The sequence below is a fragment of the Oryx dammah genome, unplaced genomic scaffold (genome assembly GCF_014754425.2).
Source record: "Oryx dammah isolate SB20612 unplaced genomic scaffold, SCBI_Odam_1.1 HiC_scaffold_11209, whole genome shotgun sequence".
NCBI lineage: Eukaryota > Metazoa > Chordata > Mammalia > Artiodactyla > Bovidae > Oryx > Oryx dammah.
The window spans coordinates 216,095-233,854 of NW_024080602.1; the positions used below are offsets into that span (position 1 = coordinate 216,095).

General features: G+C 42.8%; 1 protein-coding gene across 1 annotated transcript in view; it reads right to left on the reverse strand.

The window, feature by feature from the left end:
* LOC120860912 (thrombospondin type-1 domain-containing protein 4-like) overlaps positions 1–17,760 on the reverse strand; it is a 198,219-nt gene that overhangs the window by 142,179 nt on the left and 38,280 nt on the right. The window contains exon 3 of the mRNA XM_040236634.1: positions 3,718–3,820. Coding sequence (XP_040092568.1) covers positions 3,718–3,820 — 103 coding nt within the window. The remainder of the gene's footprint in view (positions 1–3,717; positions 3,821–17,760) is intronic.

Here is a 17,760-nt window from a genome sequence, read left to right on the forward strand (position 1 = left end):
GCAATTTACAGTCCAAAGTGGTTTGGAGTGAAGGGGGACGAGGGAGACACATGAACTATGACTATACTGAGTAAACAGGCACGTGTAGACCCTGGAATTCTACTTCTATCATCTTTACAATATTAAGTCTATGAGAAAAATTCCTGGAGGCATTATCTTAGGACAGATCACTATATCCAGGAAATGCAGTTAAGGGTCTAAGAAGAAGCATGTGGTGAAATTAATGTGTTTATCAGAGAGTGTACTCTGCTTTTACTATTCTATGTGGCATTGGGCTGAATGAGTGCAGCTGTTCCCCTAAGTAGGCACATGCGAATAGCAACAGACATCCAAACAAAACCCAGAGCCGAATGCAAAATCCAGCCGTAAAATATGAACACCCCGCAGAAACATTAACAGCATCTTCCTCCCACTGGTCAGCCTGGGAGTCATTTAAGAGGAAAGAGGACAAAATCAAGAAAACAATCTTAGCAGCGAGAAGAATTGTTTAAAGAAAGCCAAAGTAAATGCAGTTTCAGTGACTCTGGGATCCTCTCCTCCTAGGCATGTGAGACATATTAATGTCAGTAAATATTTTTAAAGAATGCTGAATTTTCTAGACAAAGTAACAAACAGTGCAGAAGATAGTTGATTTATTTAATCTGCTGCTGTTCTGCATTTTTCTTTTCTTTGTAAAACATTTGTAAAAATGCTTTGTAAAATAGCATTCTCACTGGCTCCTTCAAAATGTCAGTGGCTTATGCTGAAGAAGTAGATAACAATTACTGTAGAAGATTCTGTTTTTCCATCTGTCCCAATTCCCTCTTTCCCACCTCTGCTTCCTGGGATGTGGGTTTCCCACCAGAGGGCTAGTCTCGTGATCTGAGTTAAGCCAAGGACCACTGCCCCCAACCTACGCCATGTCATGTCCAGGGATGGGAATATGACCCAAAAAAGATCACAGTGGTTTTTCTGAGACCGAAGCCCTCATTTAGGCATATTAGTTTCCTAGGCTGCCATAACAAATGACCACAAACTGGGTGGGTTAAAACAACAGAATTTATTCTCTGACAGTTCTGGAGGCTGGGAATTCAAACTCAAGGTGTTGGCAGGGCCCTGCTCCCTTTGCAATCTCTGGGGAAGAATCTTTCTGTTACGCCTCCTGGTTTCTGGCATTTTCCAGAAACCCTTAGTGTTCCCCGACTTGTAGCTGCATCACTCTGAGCTCTGCCGTGGTGTCACATGCCATCTTTCCTCTGTGCCTGCATGTCCTCTATATGTGTGCCTCTGTGTCTCTTCTCTTTATATAAGGACACCAGTCGCATTGGATTAAGGGCCCACCCTCATCCAGTATGACCTCTTCTTAACCTGAACCTTAATTACATGCAAAGACCTTTGCTTATTTCCAGATAAGCAAATTCATAGGCACCAGGGATAGAAAAATCAGGGGACATAATTCAACCCATAACACTGGGTAAGAGAGAGTATTTCTCTCTATGATTGCAAGTTCAAAGCCATGTAAGCCTGTCCATCCACCTGAGAAGTAAGTAAACAGACCAAGAGATGGAGAAAGAGAGAAAAGCAGGCTCCTAACGTTATTGGGGGAGAAGGCAATGGCAACCCACTCCAGTACTCTTGCCTGGAAAATCCCATGGGTGGAGGAGCCTGGTAGGCTGCAGTCCACGGGGTCTCGAAGAGTCGGACATGACTGAGCAACTTCACTTTCACTTTTCACTTTCATGCCTTGGAGAAGGAAATGGCAATCCACTCCAGTGTTCTTGCCTGAAGAATCCCAGGGATGGGGGAGCCTGGTGGGCTGCTGTCTATGAGGTCACACAGAGTCGGACACAACTGAAGCAACTTAGCAGCAGCAGCAGCAACGTTATTGAATCCCTCGAATGCAGCCACATCTAAATCCCAGCCCCATTCTTGGACTTCCCAGTAACAGGACCAACAAAGTATCTTTCTTGCTTAAATATAGGTAGGCTTGGTTTCGGTCACTTACAGCCAAGAGTTCTAATCAATATATGCACCAGTGAATAATGCTATATAATGTAAATCCAAATAATTTGCCATATTTGGATGGGGATGAACAGGTGGACTATACATGAAAAGACTTGCCATGAGTTGAAACTAAGTGATGGGTATATAGGAGGTTATTATCATATGATTATACCATTCTATCTATCTTTACATATGTTTGAAACTTTCCAAAATAAAAAGTTGAATCAGATGTTAATTACTCCTCCTCCTACCTGAGGACTCACAATTAAAGTCCAGTCTGAGTCAGGGCAAACAAAAGGACAGAAAAAGTAGAATCATAGATAGACAACAGCTGACATCCACAGGCAATACTGATGATAGGTGAAAATATTAGCATGAGTTTTCTTTGTGGGATGCAAAGAGCTTTTGATACTAGACTTGAGTCTACCAGGCTTGACAGGATCAGGTGGCTGGCAGAGGACCACGTGGAACTAAGCAGAGAGGGTTGGGTGACGTGGCTCTAGCTTCAGGGTAAACAATGCAGACAGACAGCTCATGGCTGGAGGAATTCACCTTGCCTCCCAGTGAACTACGGTAAAGCAGCTATTACTACCCACAGCCAACAATAAAGCCAGGGTGCAGCTCAGACAAAAGAAAGGGTTACTTCTCTAAGTGCTCACTGCCAAGTACTGTTGCCCTGACATAGGAATATGTTTCACAGTTGACAAAACACTCATGATTCTGTGCCTTAATTTAAGCCAGAGTCACCACCTCTTCTGAGATCTTGCCTCCATCTTGGATTAGAGTTTCTCAACCCCAGCTGCCCAACAGAATGACTTGTGATCTTAAAAAAAAAAAAATCCCCATCCCCAGGCTGCACCCCAAATCAATTAAATCACAATCTCTGGGAGTGGCACCCAGGCCTCAGTATTTCTAGAAGGCTCCTTAGTGATTCTAATGGGCAGTGGTCATGAGACCACTTTAAGAATCCAACCCAAGCTACAGACACTTCTCTGAGACAAATGTGCAGACAAGAATAATTCTGCATCCCATTTCAGAGCAGACATCCACCTCACCTCCCTCTTCCCATGGTCTTACACCTAGGCACGACTTCTCACATGTAGATACAGATTCTATAATGGAATCAGCACAACTCACTATGGCCCCAAAACCAAAACGTAAAACAGAAGCAACATGGTAAAAACTCAACAAAGACTTTACAAATGGTTCTCATCAAAACAAAGCAAACAACAAAGGAAAGTGACTCCAAGATCTGGAACAGTACTGACGAGCTCTGCAGTGGTTGCCTACCACACTTCCTCTTGGGAAACTGTATTTGAGGCTCCCCCAGCACTAAAGCCAAACAACTGTCAGCCTTACACCTCTAGGCTCTCTTAAGCCATTATACCAGCCCTTGCAGCAGGAACCAAGGAAAAGGGAAACTCTAGCCTTGCTCACTCCTCACAAGTTTAGCTTGAATCTCTTGCTTCTACTCATTTCTTGACCCTTGCTCTGTCTCACTCATCTTGTCATCCTCAGATGCTGCTTGTTTCGATCAAAGCCTCTCCCATCTGACTAATGGTTCAGCTGTCACCTGAGAGCTATTACTACCTTCAGTAAAGACCCGTACCAGCTCCTCCTCACACTGCCACTCTAGCCAGCATCACACCAGTTCCTCCAGCAACAACAAAAAGGCAACAGGGTTGGAGAACAGACAAAACTGATTCCTGTGGACAGGGCTGGGGCTACTCTTACCTTCTGCAAATGGTTCCCATTCATAAAACCGGCCCATGAACGGCTTGTTGTTGTAGGATGCACACTGTACCTCCCAGATACTTCTACTGCTTTCTGGACACACCTAATAAGGCAGATATTAAATATGCAATTAGCATCCATATCTTTTCACGGCCCAAGCCAAATCCCATGAGGCCTTACCAATGTTAAACGCTTGTACTTCCCCACTGAAACCTGGATTTCTAAAAATGTGCTGATCATCTACATCAAAAATTTTAAATGCTTCATTCCAAGTTTACTAAATCAAGTCTTTGGAAGGGCACTACATTTTTAACATGCTTCCCATGTGAAGTTTTTGCATACCATAATTTGAAAACTACTGACTTAAACCTGCTCTTAACAAAGACGTCTGCTCGCCTCCCTCAGAGAGGCCACCCATTTGCATCTGTTTGACTTTGCTCATGCCATTCTTGTGCATGGGGTAACATTCACAGTGGACACAGACACTGCTCTTACCAATGTGCAGCACTATTTTAAGCATACTAACTAGGGCTTCCCAGGTGGCGCTAGTGGTAAAGAACCTGCCTGCCAATGCAGGAGATGTAAGACATACGGGTTCAATCCCTGGGTGGGGAAGATCCCCTGGAAGAGGGCATGGCAATCCACTTCAGTATTCTTGCCTGGAGAATCCCACAGACAGAGGAGCCTGGTGGGCTAAGTCTATGAGGTCACAAAGAGTTGGATAAGACTGGGGCGACTTAGCATGTATGCACATATTAACTGATTTAATCCTTATGATGACAATGTTATTAATATTTTTACAGATTTGTTTCTACTAGTGAGCAAACTGAGGCATGAAGCAGTCACACAGCCAGTGAGGGCAGAGGCTGAATTGAACTCCAAGAAGACTAGGGCCCACCAGGCTGTCTGCCAGTCTAAATTCTGGCCTAAATTCTCTCTATTGTCTAATGCAGGATGGTGCATCTTGTTTTGTCTAAATTCTCTTCACTATCTACTGCAGGAGATCCAAGCCCTCAGCCTACAGAAGAGACATTCAGAGAGCTCCTGGGAAGTGCAGACTTGTAGATCCCTCCCTCAAGGATTCAGTAAGTCTGGCACGAGGTCCAGCAATCTGTAGTTTGTTAATTTATCCAGGTGATTCTGATATACTAGTCTACTCAGGTTTAATATCCAGCTGCTTCTGGCTTATTTCTTTCTTATTTATAAATGGTGAATATGAGTAAAATGGGACATAAATGTGAAATAAGATCAGAATCTCCTATTCAAATTGTGGATAAGGTAGGTTCTAGCTTTTTAAATCCAGCACATTCTAAGGTGAAGGGTGTGTGCCTGTGTGTCTGTATTTTAATAATCAGACAGGAAAGGAATGCGGCCACTCAAATATTTAAAGCCCTGTATAGAAGTCTCTGAAGTAAAGTGCTAATACAATAGATCAAGTCCTACAGGATTAGAAGGAAATCTACTATATATATCAGAAACATCAAGTCTCCTGGAAGATGAGGGAACAGAGTGGGGGAATGAAACCAGGCGGAAGGAAAAACATCCCCTGCTTGAAGAAGGGCAGTGGGGAAGGCTGCTGGGACAAACACACAGGGTGGTCATAACCCTACTGCAGCCTGAGCCAAGCCATATAGAACAAGAAACCATGTGAAGTAGAACATAATGGAAACTGGGCCGGAGGAAGGGGGCCAGGTGGTTGGGCAGCGTGTGCTGAGCTCTGACAATGGGTGAGAAGCTAACAGGCTGGGGAAAGCTGTCTCCAGGGGCCACGGAAGCCACGCTGCTGGCGGTCCTAAAGCCGGAACCATGTAGGCTTCCAGCAAAACCAGCTGCCTTCATGAAGGATTTGGGGTTAAGATGCTTTTTACAACCCTTTGGCCAGAATGAGTTCAACTAGGATGAGATCAGCTGGGCAGCTTAGGAGCAGGCACCATCCTTTCAGTGAGAAAGACTAGCTAAGGGGATTGTTAAAAATACAGATTCTTGGGCTTCCTTATCCAGTGGAGGATAAGGAAGAGGGCCAGGAATATACACTTGGAATGCACCCCCTCTGCTGATCCTGGGGCAGCCAGCCTGGCACCAGATTATGCAGCCACAAATAAGAGCCACTCCCAGGCCTCAATCACACTCCAAATGATTTAACATGCAATCAGAGTGTGAGAGCGGAAGAAAAGCAAGTACAACTCCTTTAATTTAAAGAGGAGGAAACAGAGGCATGGAGAGACGGGTTACCCTGCCAGACATCTCACAGTGACATAGAGATGGAGCCCAGAATGCTGAACACCCACCCTGGCCATCACTAGAAACTTGAGATCCACTGCTGGGTGGCACGTTTTCATAATGGAAAGAGACTAGAAAAAATGGGCCAAAAGTCCTGTTCCTCAAATAACCACTCCTACATAGAGCCAAGCTGCTCTGAAGGAGGCTCCAGCCAGGAGCCACCCTAATTAACCTGGTGGCAGTTACCAGCATCAGAAGCTGCACACCATAAAAACTCAGCCAGTCTGTTTAACCTCTTAATAATTTTATTCTTTTTTTATTTTTGGCTGTGCTAGGTCTCTGTTGCTGTGCAGGCTTCTCTCTAGTTGTGGAGATCTTCCTGGATCAGGGATCAAACCCTTGTCTACTGCACTGGCAGGCAGATTCTTTACCACTGAGCTCCCAGGGAAGCCCAAAAGTTTAGCTATTCTTAACATCACCAACACCGTTATCATTCGGCAGCAAAATAGTGCCAAAAAGCTGGACCACGAAACAACACAGCTTCAGAATCATTTTGAATTATTTGATGCTTGATAATCTAAATGTATATTTCATGACATGGAAAGCAGTCCACAATCTACTAATTGAAAAAAGTAATTATGTGTGTGTGTGTTGGCGGGGTCTGTGTGTGTGGAGACAGTGAGAGAGATTAAAATGGTTATCTCTGGAAGATGGGTTAGAGATGTTTTCTTTTTATAATTAACTTGGTTTATTTGTATTATCTAGTTTTTCTGCAATATTTAACATTTATATAATACAAATGTATCACTATTGAGCTCTTCTAAACACATAGCCATGCAAAGCTGGAACAGCTCAATACTGTTAACATTTTTGCAGAGTTTTTAATGCTAATGCTTGGTGCTTTTATTATGTCCATATGCATCTGCCAAGTCTACCAGCCACCTGTGATAGGTTATTCAGGATATCTTGTCTCAGATCAACAAGTTCTTTAGATTTGAGTGTGGCCCCAGTTACCTCCTGAGGCCAGGGTGCTTGTGGACATCTGACCCATGAGGGGTCAGGTGCTAAAACAGCAAATCCACCTATGGTTACCAGGAAGCAGATGAGCCCAGAGACTGACCATGGTACCCAGTGATCACCTGGCATGGGAAGGTGCAGCAGGAGGTTAACAAGGTGCCCTGAAAGATGACCCACAGGAGGCCAGGTGAGTTGCCAGTGAGAGTCAGGCCACCACTTCCAGAGGAGGGGAGAGACCTGGTCAGAAAAATGCAAGCCTCACAGAGTCCAGATATGGAAGTGGGTTATTGAGACAGAATTACGGTACAGGAGAGGAACATAGATGTCTGGGGTGATAATAATGATGACGGTGTTAACAATAGCTAAATTCGGGGGCTTCCCTGGTGGCTCAGTGGTAAAGAATCTGCCGGCCAATACAGGAGACAAGGGTTTGATCCTTGATCCAGGAAGATCTCCATGACTAGAGAAAAACCCACACAGCAACGAAGACCAAGCACAGCCAAAATTAAACAAAGAATAAAATTATAAAAAGAAATAGCTAACTTTTATCGACACTCACCAAATGTCAGCTATTCCACCGTACGATTTATGTATATTTACTTATTTAATCTGCACAACCACTCATGTCCATTTTATAGATGAGGAAGCGAAGGCAAAGAAAAGTTAAAGGAGCTGCCCAAGGTCACAGGGCATGTGGGGAAGTCAGGATTTAACTCTAGAACTCATGACAGTAACCACTCTGCCAAGGTGCCCGTTGAGACCGTGTGCACAGCATAGTTCATTTGTAATGGATCCTCAGACAAGAGAGCCGTAAGCTCCTCTTGCTTACTGTCAGGAGACATCCTGGAGAACAGGTTTAGATTCGGTCTCTGAGGCCTGCTGGAGTGGCCCCAGTAACAAAGACTAGGGAGCTGAAGATTGAGGATGAAAACCAAGGAGGGCTGGGGAATTTCTGTTTCATGTCTCTTCTGTAGATTACATCTGTTTGTACTTGTCATACTGTTATCAGTGTACGATCTCCTCTCATTTCAACAGACTCTCTGAAGTTAAAACTTCCAGGTTACAGATCATTTTACATTTGTTACACTTTAAGTGGGTTGTTTCCTGATGCCACAGACTGAGTCACCCTCACCTTATCAGTAATTGTCTCTATATTACACTGCGAGTTGGCTTGGGGCAGATTTCCTGCTGATCCTTTCCATGGGCACAGATCCTTATAATCTTCAGGCCGAAAAACTGAAACAAGGGAAAAGCCATGGAGATAGAGATCAGGCTCGCTCAGGATAGGGCCAGCTATGACTGGAGCTTTACAGCCAAAGAATGCCCCTGGGAGATAACCTCCCTTCAAATGACTCTCTTCCATCCCAGAGAAGGAGGATTATTCCCACCGGTCTCTTATGGGAAGTGGAATAAAGATGTACTTTAATATAATGAGCAGAATCCTTATAAAGCACTTGAGACCCTATCCAAAGTTCCATCTAGACAATTGCTTAGAGTTGCGATGAGTCACAAAAATTATTATGGAAACTCTGGCTATGTTTCCAGTGACCCTGGTTAATCTGAGATGACAGCTGCCCATACATAACTTCACTGCTCAAGAGGTCCCTGTCAGTGATCACACAATTACCTTTTAGTATTTAATTGTTTCAGTTCCCCAAGAGACTGAAGAATATCACCCCTGATGAAGACGACACCAAGGAACATGACCTTGGGGTCTGCCTGGGTCCAATATGCACTTTTTTTTTCTCTAAGCTTTTGCATTGCTCTGGATTCAATCAAAAGACCAGCTACCATAGCAACACATGATCTATTTAACATCATCACAGTGAAAAAATCTAAAGAACAAGCTCTAGAAAATGTCCTTGCACTGCCATGAGAAAGTGCCTACGTGACCTTGGGAAAAGTACTCTGCTCCTCTAAAATAGCCTAAATGACTGCATTTCAATCCCAAGCCCTGTGCTGCTGCCCCCAACCCTGGAATTCCATGAGGAGTAAATTAGTAATATATTCAAGTTTGTATCTCATACTAATGCCATACATGTTAGCTGAATTGAAATCTAAGAAGACATCAAAGATGAACCCAGCAGTTCCAGAAGCTCTAAGTGCCTGACAGGTGGGTGTTCTCTTCTACAGATGGAAGATGGGCTTTGTTTCCCAGCTGTAGAATCATACAACCATGGATCAAAATTTCTTACAAGAGATCCAGCACAGTTTTCAAATATGTTTAATAACTGCTTTCCCAAGCCACTTGGAACAAACTCAGCTTTGCAATAATGCTGCCACCTCCCACCACTTCCCGGGCCCTCCAGACAGTCAGCAAACTGGTTTTTCCAAAAGAGCTTGGTAAAGGCTTTGGATTTAAAAAACAAATAACTGAGATTTTCTCCATTCTCAGACACTTTTTTTTTCCTATCCAAATTCATACTGTTCTCCTAGAGAAAGGAGTTTCCCTCTTAGTAAGTTCACCAAAGACTCAAAGGATGTTAATGTAACTAAGCCCATCCATTCGCCCAAGAGAACCCTATTTCTTAAATACTCTGTACACATGTCTATACAAACCTAGGTTTATCACAGGAATGCTTGTTTATTTCTCCCTTTTTAGATTATTCATGTATATCGAGATCTGTAAGAAGAATAGCTCTAAAAGAGAATTAGAGGATATTCTCTAAAAGAGAATATCCTTTATATAACTAACCAAGAAGTATGTGGGAAAAAGTAAACTTTTAAATTCAAAGCTCTTACTCCCCCAAGGAACACAAATTTTACAGTAGCTACTTTAGGAATCTTACTAATAAGCCTGTTTTCCCTCCCCTCTGCCATCTGCTGAGGCAAGACGTGAAATTCCTTCAAAGGCAAACAGTCATTGTACCCTTGCTATGATTGCAATTATTGAGGATGCAAAGAAAAATTCCTCAAAATAGTCTCCTGCAAGGATTTCATAGGCCAAGGTAAAATAAATAAAGAAATAAACCAAAACATGTAATGCCATGGGAAGAATTTGGTGAACCACTTAGGCACTACATTTCTAATCTTGAAAAATAAGGAGTTGATTGATCCTTCGAAACATTGACAAATCAACAAAACAAAAATTATTAACATACTATATATAATAAAAATATAACTGAAAATAAAATGTGGCTAACAGAGAACAGCAGAGTGGATGTAAGGGGGTCATTTCTTTATCTTTCAGAGTGAGGAGTCAACAGAGAAAATTTGAAGCTGATATATCAAGAAGCGAGGTGTTGGTATACTATTTCAAGTTATGGAGAAATTTAAATTTGAAATGATTGACTGTAATTACATCTTGAGAGAGGGACGAGGATATACCTCTCTTACTGCCACTGTGATATTCCTTCCTATTTGTACTTCTTTTTGTAATCATGAAAAGTGACAGTTGTGAATAAACAATTCAGTATTAAAAAAACTATGATCATGGCATCTGGTCCCATCACTTCATGGCAAATAGATGGGGATCCAAAATCACTGCAGATGGTGACTGCAGCCATGAAATTAAAAGACGCTTGCTCTTTGGAAGAAAAGCTATGACAAGACTAGACAGCATATTAAAAAGTCAGAGATGTCACCTTGCCAAGAAAGGTCTGCACAGTTGAAGCTATGGTTTTTCCAGTGGTCATATATGGATGTGAGAGCTTGACAATAAAGAAGACTGAGTATTAAAGAATTGTGGTGCTGGAGAAGACTCTTTAAAGTCCCTTGGACTGCAAAGAGATCAAACCAGTCAATCCTAAAGGAATTCAACCCTGAGTAGTCATTGGAATACTGAGGCTGAAGCTCCAATACTTTGGCTACCCGATGCAAAGAACCAAATCATTGGAAAAGACCTTGATGCTGGGAAAGATTGAGAACAAGAAGAGAAGGGCGCATCCGAGGATAAGATGGTTAGATAGCATCACTGATTCAATGGACATGAGCTTGAGCAAACTCTGGGAGACGGTGATGGACAGGGAAGCCTGGTGTGCTGCAGTCCATGGAGTTGAAAGAGTCAGACACGACTGGGCAACTGCACCACAACATATTTAGGGGTATGATTCACACATTTATATTTCACACATATATCTGTATGAAATTTATTTGAATATTTATGTTTAATGTATCTAATATTTACATGTTTATATATACTATACATATAAGGCCACTGTTCACAAAATATTCATATACATATTTCATATATATCTGTTAGTCACTCAGTTGTGTCCAACTCTTTGCAACCCCATTGACTATAACCCACCAGGTTCCTCTGTCCATGGAATATTCCAAGCAAGAATACTGGAGTGGATTGACATTCTCTTCTCCAGGAGATTTTCCCAACCCAGGGATCAAACTCAGGTCTCCCACATTGCAGGCAGATTCTTCACCATCTGAGCCACCAGAAAGCCCATTTCTCACACACACACATGTATTTCTATGGAAAATTCCGAGTGGCCTGAGAAGATGAAAGCAGAGTGCTACAAACACCACTGACATTCACATCTATTTCCCAGACAAGGCAGCTGGGGCCAAGTTCATGACAGGAGAAGCCTAAGTTGAGCCCTGAAGTTAAAGAACTTGTGTATCCAGTAACTGGCCCCATAGTTCCTGGTACATTTTACCCCTCACAGAACTGCACTGACTTCTTGATGTGGCCCATTTGCAAAGTTTCTCCTTAAACTGCATGCGGGAAGTTGTTTATCAGTTCTTCTCTCATTTCATATAAGAGTAGCAATGGGATAGAACTAAAATCTGCCTAAAGAGAGCTTAGCTATATTTGAGATTTGTCCAACATCCTCCCTTCATTTTCACTTACTTTGAGCCAGAAACAACTCTGCATGTGGATAAATCCATTGTCAGAAGTCAGTCCCACCCCAGGGAAATTTACTGGAGAGTCACTGGAGATACCACAACTCATCACAGCCGTTTTTTGCTAAAAGCTGCTTTTTGGCCCCAGAGGTTTTTCCCCTCAAAATGCTAAGTGCACTCTGTCTAAACTCAGGATCATGCCTCCTTTGTCAGCAAAGCCCTTTAAAAACTCAAAACCTTGTCCCCGCCTTGCACCTGGTGACTCACTGCAGCCTCCTTGATCCAGAAGGAGCCTGTGTGTCAGTTTCCTCTCTGGGGAGGAAGCACTGAACTCAGAGTGCTTAAGAGAAGAAGGAGGGAGAGAGACATCTAGGGCTCCAGAACAAACAGCATAAGATGTCTCAATTGGTTAATTACATTGCAAATAATAATAATACAAAAGCCTAGAAACAGCTAGCAGAAAGAGCTGTATTTTTACTGCATCTCCACAGACACCAGGAGAGATTGTGGTTTGGTTTTCTCCTTCCCATGTGTCACCCCTATAAAGAAAGACTCTAGTCATTTTGTTCCCAAGTCTTGACCTTCAATAAGCATATATTTAAAATGGAAAACCAACAAGGACCTACTCTATAGCACAAGGAACTTTCATCAATATTATGTGGCAGCCTAGATGGGAGGGGAGTTTGGGGAAGAATGGATATATGTATATGTGTGGCTGAATCCCTTTGCTGTTTACCTAAAACTATCATAAGCTTGTTAATCAGCTATGCTAAGTCGCTTCAGTCGTGTCCGACTCTGTGTGACCCCACAGACGGCAGCCCACCAGGCTCCCTCATCCTCGGGATTCTCCAGGCAAGAACACTGGAGTGGGTTGCCATTTCCTTCTCCAATGCATGAAGGTGAAAAGTGAAAGTGAAGTCGCTCAGTCGTGTCCGACTCTTAGCGACCCCATGGACTGCAGCCTACCAGGCTCCCCCGTCCATAGGATTTTCCAGGCAAGAGTACTGGAGTGGGGTGCCAAATCAGCTATACTCCAATACAAAATAAAAAGTTAAAAATAAAAGAAATGTGTCTGTTTACACGATGTTTGAATACTTATTATTTTTAGCCACAGTTGAGAACGTGTCCAGGGCTGTGGATAAACCATGTTCACCTCCTGGTGTTGCTCCTTCACTGCCGAAGATATATTTGCAGGTCAAGTCACCGCTCAAGCAAAAGCATCTCATTCCACTGATAGGTCCTCCAACATCCCTTCTTCTTTCTCAGCCCTTACTGGAGCCTGAAAGGACTCTCGTAACTCTGTCACTCCCCCTTTCTAGGAAACTCTCTTCTCTGATGAATCAGCTGCACTCTTTCAGGAGGCCTTCGCTTCACTTCACCCAAGCCAGGTTCACTTCCACTATCTGGAGATTTCAAAGGATCTACACAGCATGTAGAGTGGTGCCTGAGCACTGCACTTGTTCTTCAGTTCAGTTCAGTCACTCAGTTGTGTCTTTGTGACCCCATGGACTGCAGCACACCAGGCTTCCCTGTCCATCACCAACTCCTGGAGCTTGCTCAAACTCATGTTCATCAGGTCGGTTATGCCATCCAACCATCTCATCCTCTGTCGTCCCCTTCTCCTCCCACCTTCAATCTTTCCCAGCATCAGGGTTTTTTCTAATGAGTCAGCTCTTTGCATCAGGTGGCCAAAGTGTTGGCACTTCAGCTTCATCATCAGTCTTTCCAATGAATATTCAGGACTGATTTCCTTTAGGATAACTGATTTGATCTCCTTGCAGTCCAAGGGACTCTCAAGTGTCTTCTTCAGCACCACAGTTCAAAAGCATCAGTTCTTCGGGGCTCAGCTTTCTTTATAGTACAACACTCACATCCATACATGACTACTGGAAAAACCATAGCCTTGACTAGACAGACCTTTGTTAGCAAAGTAATGTCTCTGCTTTTTAATATGCTATCTAGGTTGGTCATAGATTTTCTTCCAAGGAGTAAATGTCTTTTAATTTCATGGCTGCAGTCACCATCTGCAGTGATTTTGGAGCCCAAGAAAATAAACTATATCACTGTTTCCATTGTTTCCCCATCTATTTGCCATGAAGTGATGGGACCAGAAACCATGATCTTAGTTTTCTAAATGTTGAGTTTTAAGCCAGCTTTTTCACTCTCCTCTTTCACATTTATCAAGAGGCTCTTGAGTTTCTCTTCCCTTTCTGTCATAAGGGTGGTGTCATGAGCATATCTGAGGCTATTGATAGTTCTCCCAGCAATCTTGATTCCAGCTTGTGGTTCATCCAACCCAGTATTTTGCATGATGTACTCTACACACAAGTTAAATAAGCAGGATGACAATATTCAGCCTTGATGTACTCCTTTACCAATTTGGAACCAGTCCATTGTTCCATGTTCAGTTCTAACTGTTGCTGCTTAACCTGCATACTGATTTCTCAGGAGGCAAGTGAAGTGGTCTGGAATTCCCATTTCTTTAAGAATTTTCTACAGTTTGTTGTGATCCACATAGTGAAAGTCTTTAGCATAGTCAGTGAAGCAGAAGTATATGTTTTTTTCTAGAATTCTCTTGCTTTTTCTATGATCCAACGGATGTTGGCAATTTGATCTCTGGTTCCTCTGCCTTTTCTAAATACAGCTTGAACATCTCGAAGTTCTTGGTTTATGTACTATTGAAGCTTGGCTTGAAGAATTTTAAGCATGGCTTTGCTAGTGTGTGAGATGAGTGCAATTGTGTGGTAGTTTGAACATTCTTTAGCATTGCCTTTCTTTGGGATTGGAATGAAAACTGACCTTTTTCAGTCTTGTGGCCACTGCTGAGTTTTCCAAATTTGCTGGCATATTGAATGCAGCACTTTCACAGCATCATCTTTTAGGATTTGAAATAGCTCAACTGGAATTTCATCACCTCCACTAGCTTTGTTTGGAGTGATGCTTCCTAAGGCCCACTTGACTTCGCATTCCAGGATGTCTGGCTCTAGGTGAGTGATCACATCATCGTGATTATCTGGGTCATGAAGATCTTTTTGTATAGCTCTTCTGTGTATTTTTGCCACCTTCTCTTAATATATTCTGCTTCTGTTAGTTCCATACCGTTTCTGTCCTTTATTGTGCCCATCTTTGCATGAAATGTGCCCTTGGTATCTCTAATTTTCTTGAAGAAATCTCTAGTCTTTCCCATTCTATTGTTTCCCATTCTATAAGGGCTTTCTTATCTCTCCTTGCTATTCTTTGGAACTCTGCATTCTGATGGATATATCTTTCCTTTTCTTCTTTGTCTTTCGCTTCTCTTTTTTTCTCTGCTATTTTAAGACCTTCTCAGACAACCATTTTGCCTTTTTGCATTTCTTCTTAGGGATGGTTTTGATCACCACCTCCTGTACAAGGCTACAAACTTCCGTCCACAGTTCTTCAGGCACTGTCTACCAGATCTAATCCCTTGAATCTATTTGTCACTTCCACTGTATAATTGTAAGGGATCTGATTTAGGTGATACCTGAATGGTCTAGTGGTTTTCCCTACTTTCTTCAATTTAAGTCTGAACTTGGCAATAAGGAGTTCATGATCTGAGCCATAGTCAGCTTCCAGTCTTGTTTTTGCTAACTATATAGAGCTTTTCCATCTTCAACTGCAAAGAATATAATCAATCTGATTTCCGTATTGACCATCTGGTGATGTCCATGTGTAGAGTCATCTCTTGTGTTGTTGGAAGAGGGTGTTTCCTAAGACCAGTTCATTCTCTTGGCAAAACTCTGTTAGTACTTGTTGTTACATATTTTATAAGCCTCCCTCTCCCACTGAACTTTGACTTGCTTAGGGTCAGAGCTTCCTCTAATTTCAGTGTCCCTGACCCCCAATCAATGTGAGGGTTGTGCTCATGGACTCTAAGCAAAAATCCACAATAGGGAGTGACTAGTTTAACAGTTCAGTTCAGTTCAGTTCAGTCACTCAGTCGTGTCCGACTCTTTGCGACCCCATGAATCGCAGCACGCCAGGCTTCCCTGTTCATCACCATCTCCCGGAGTTCACTCAGACTCATGTCCATTGAGTCCGTGATGCCATCCAGCCATCTCATCCTCGGTCATCCCCTTATCCTCCTGCCCCCAATCCCTCCGGCATCAGAGTCTTTTGCAATGAGTCAACTCTTCCCATGAGGTGGCCAAAGTACTGGAGCTTCAGCTTTAGCATCATTCCTTCCAAAGAAATCCCAGGGCTGATCTTCAGAAGGGACTGGCTGGATTTCCTTGCAGTCCAAGGGACTCTCAAGAGTCTTCTCCAACAGCACAGTTCAAAAGCATCAATTCTTCAGCGCTCAGCTTTCTTCACAGTCCAACTCTCACATCCATACATGACCACAGGAAAAACCATAGCCTTGACTAGACGGACCTTAGTCGGCAAAGTAATATCTCTGCTTTTGAATATACTATCTAGGTTGGTCATAACTTTTCCTCCAAGGAATAAGCGTCTTTTAATTTCATGGCTGCAATCACCATCTGCAGTGATTTTGGAGCCCCCAAAAATAAAGTCTGACACTGTTTCCACTGTTTCCCCATCTATTTCCCATGAAGTCATGGGACCAGATGCCATGATCTTCATTTTCTGAATGTTGAGCTTTAAGCCAACTTTTTCACTCTCCTCTTTCACTTTCATCAAGAGGCTTTTTTAGCTCCTCTTCACTTTCTGCTATAAGGGTGGTGTCATCTGCATATCTGAGGGTATTGATATTTCTCCCAGCAATCTTGATTCCAGCTTGTGTTTGTAACAGTAGGGAGTGTTATACTAGTAGACATCTACGAAGATGCCTGCTGTAAACTTTTATTCTTAAGTGACTAGCTTTATTTATTGATGATGTCTTTATTTGGCTGCGCCATGTGGCATATGGGAACTTAGTTCCCTGACCAGGGATTGAACTCACACCCCCTGCAGGGATGCACTCCCTGCAGCGGAAGCATGGGGCCTTAACAACTGGACTACCAGGGAAGTCCCCATAAATTCTTTATTCATACTGAAATGTGTCAGCTTCTCTTCCTCATACACATGTAGGCAAGGATAAAGAAAGTCTTCCTTATTTTTAAAGTCTACTTTCAGAGATCATTAACGTTGCATTTATTACTGCTATTGAAGTACTGTTTCATCGAGGACATCTTATATGATCGGAACAATCTTAAAGACACACTATCATGTATGGTATGGCTTAACATTAAATACACACATCTGAGGGCATAAAGGCTTCACTGGCATGGAGTTACCTGTAGGCTGATTTCTGTCACTTTAAATATGACCCAAGGGTGATTAGATTAAAACCACATCACAGCTGAAATACTGGGTCTTGCTGCTTGTTTTATGGTTGGGCAAAGGAAAAGGCTTCCCTGGTGGCTCAGATGGTAAAGAATCTTCTGGTCAGTGCAGGAGACCCCAGTTTCACTCCTGGGTTGGGAAGATACCCTGGAGAAGGGAATGGCTCCACACTCCAGGATTCTTGCCTGGAGAATTCCATGGATAGAGGAGCCTGGAGGGCTACAGTTCATGGGGGTCACAAAGAGTTACACACGACTGAAAGGCTAACACTTTCACTTTCAAAAAGAAAGGACTCTCAGCCACAGGTAAGTCAAAGGACAAAAAGGGATTCTGAGCAAGTCTGACCATTTCATCCACAATTCCATGACTGAGCACTTAGGAAATGGGACCTGTTCAGATATGTAGACATCTTACTCCATTATCTTCAGCCACATTCACTTATCCAGGTCCAATCTTTTTTCCTGCTAACAGTGTGTCAGCACATGCCAAGCTTGAACCTGACCTTATCTGAACCTCACAACTCTGTGCAGTAGGTACAATTACTGTCTCCAGATTACAGATGGTCCTCAAAGAGTTAAGTAACTTGCCCAAGGAAACTCAACTCCCAGCGTTGGAGCTGGGGTTTATATCCAGCTCAGATTTGCTCCCAAGCTCAGTAAGCCTTTAAGACTTAACCAATTAAGCCAGTTGATTAGAATTACTTTC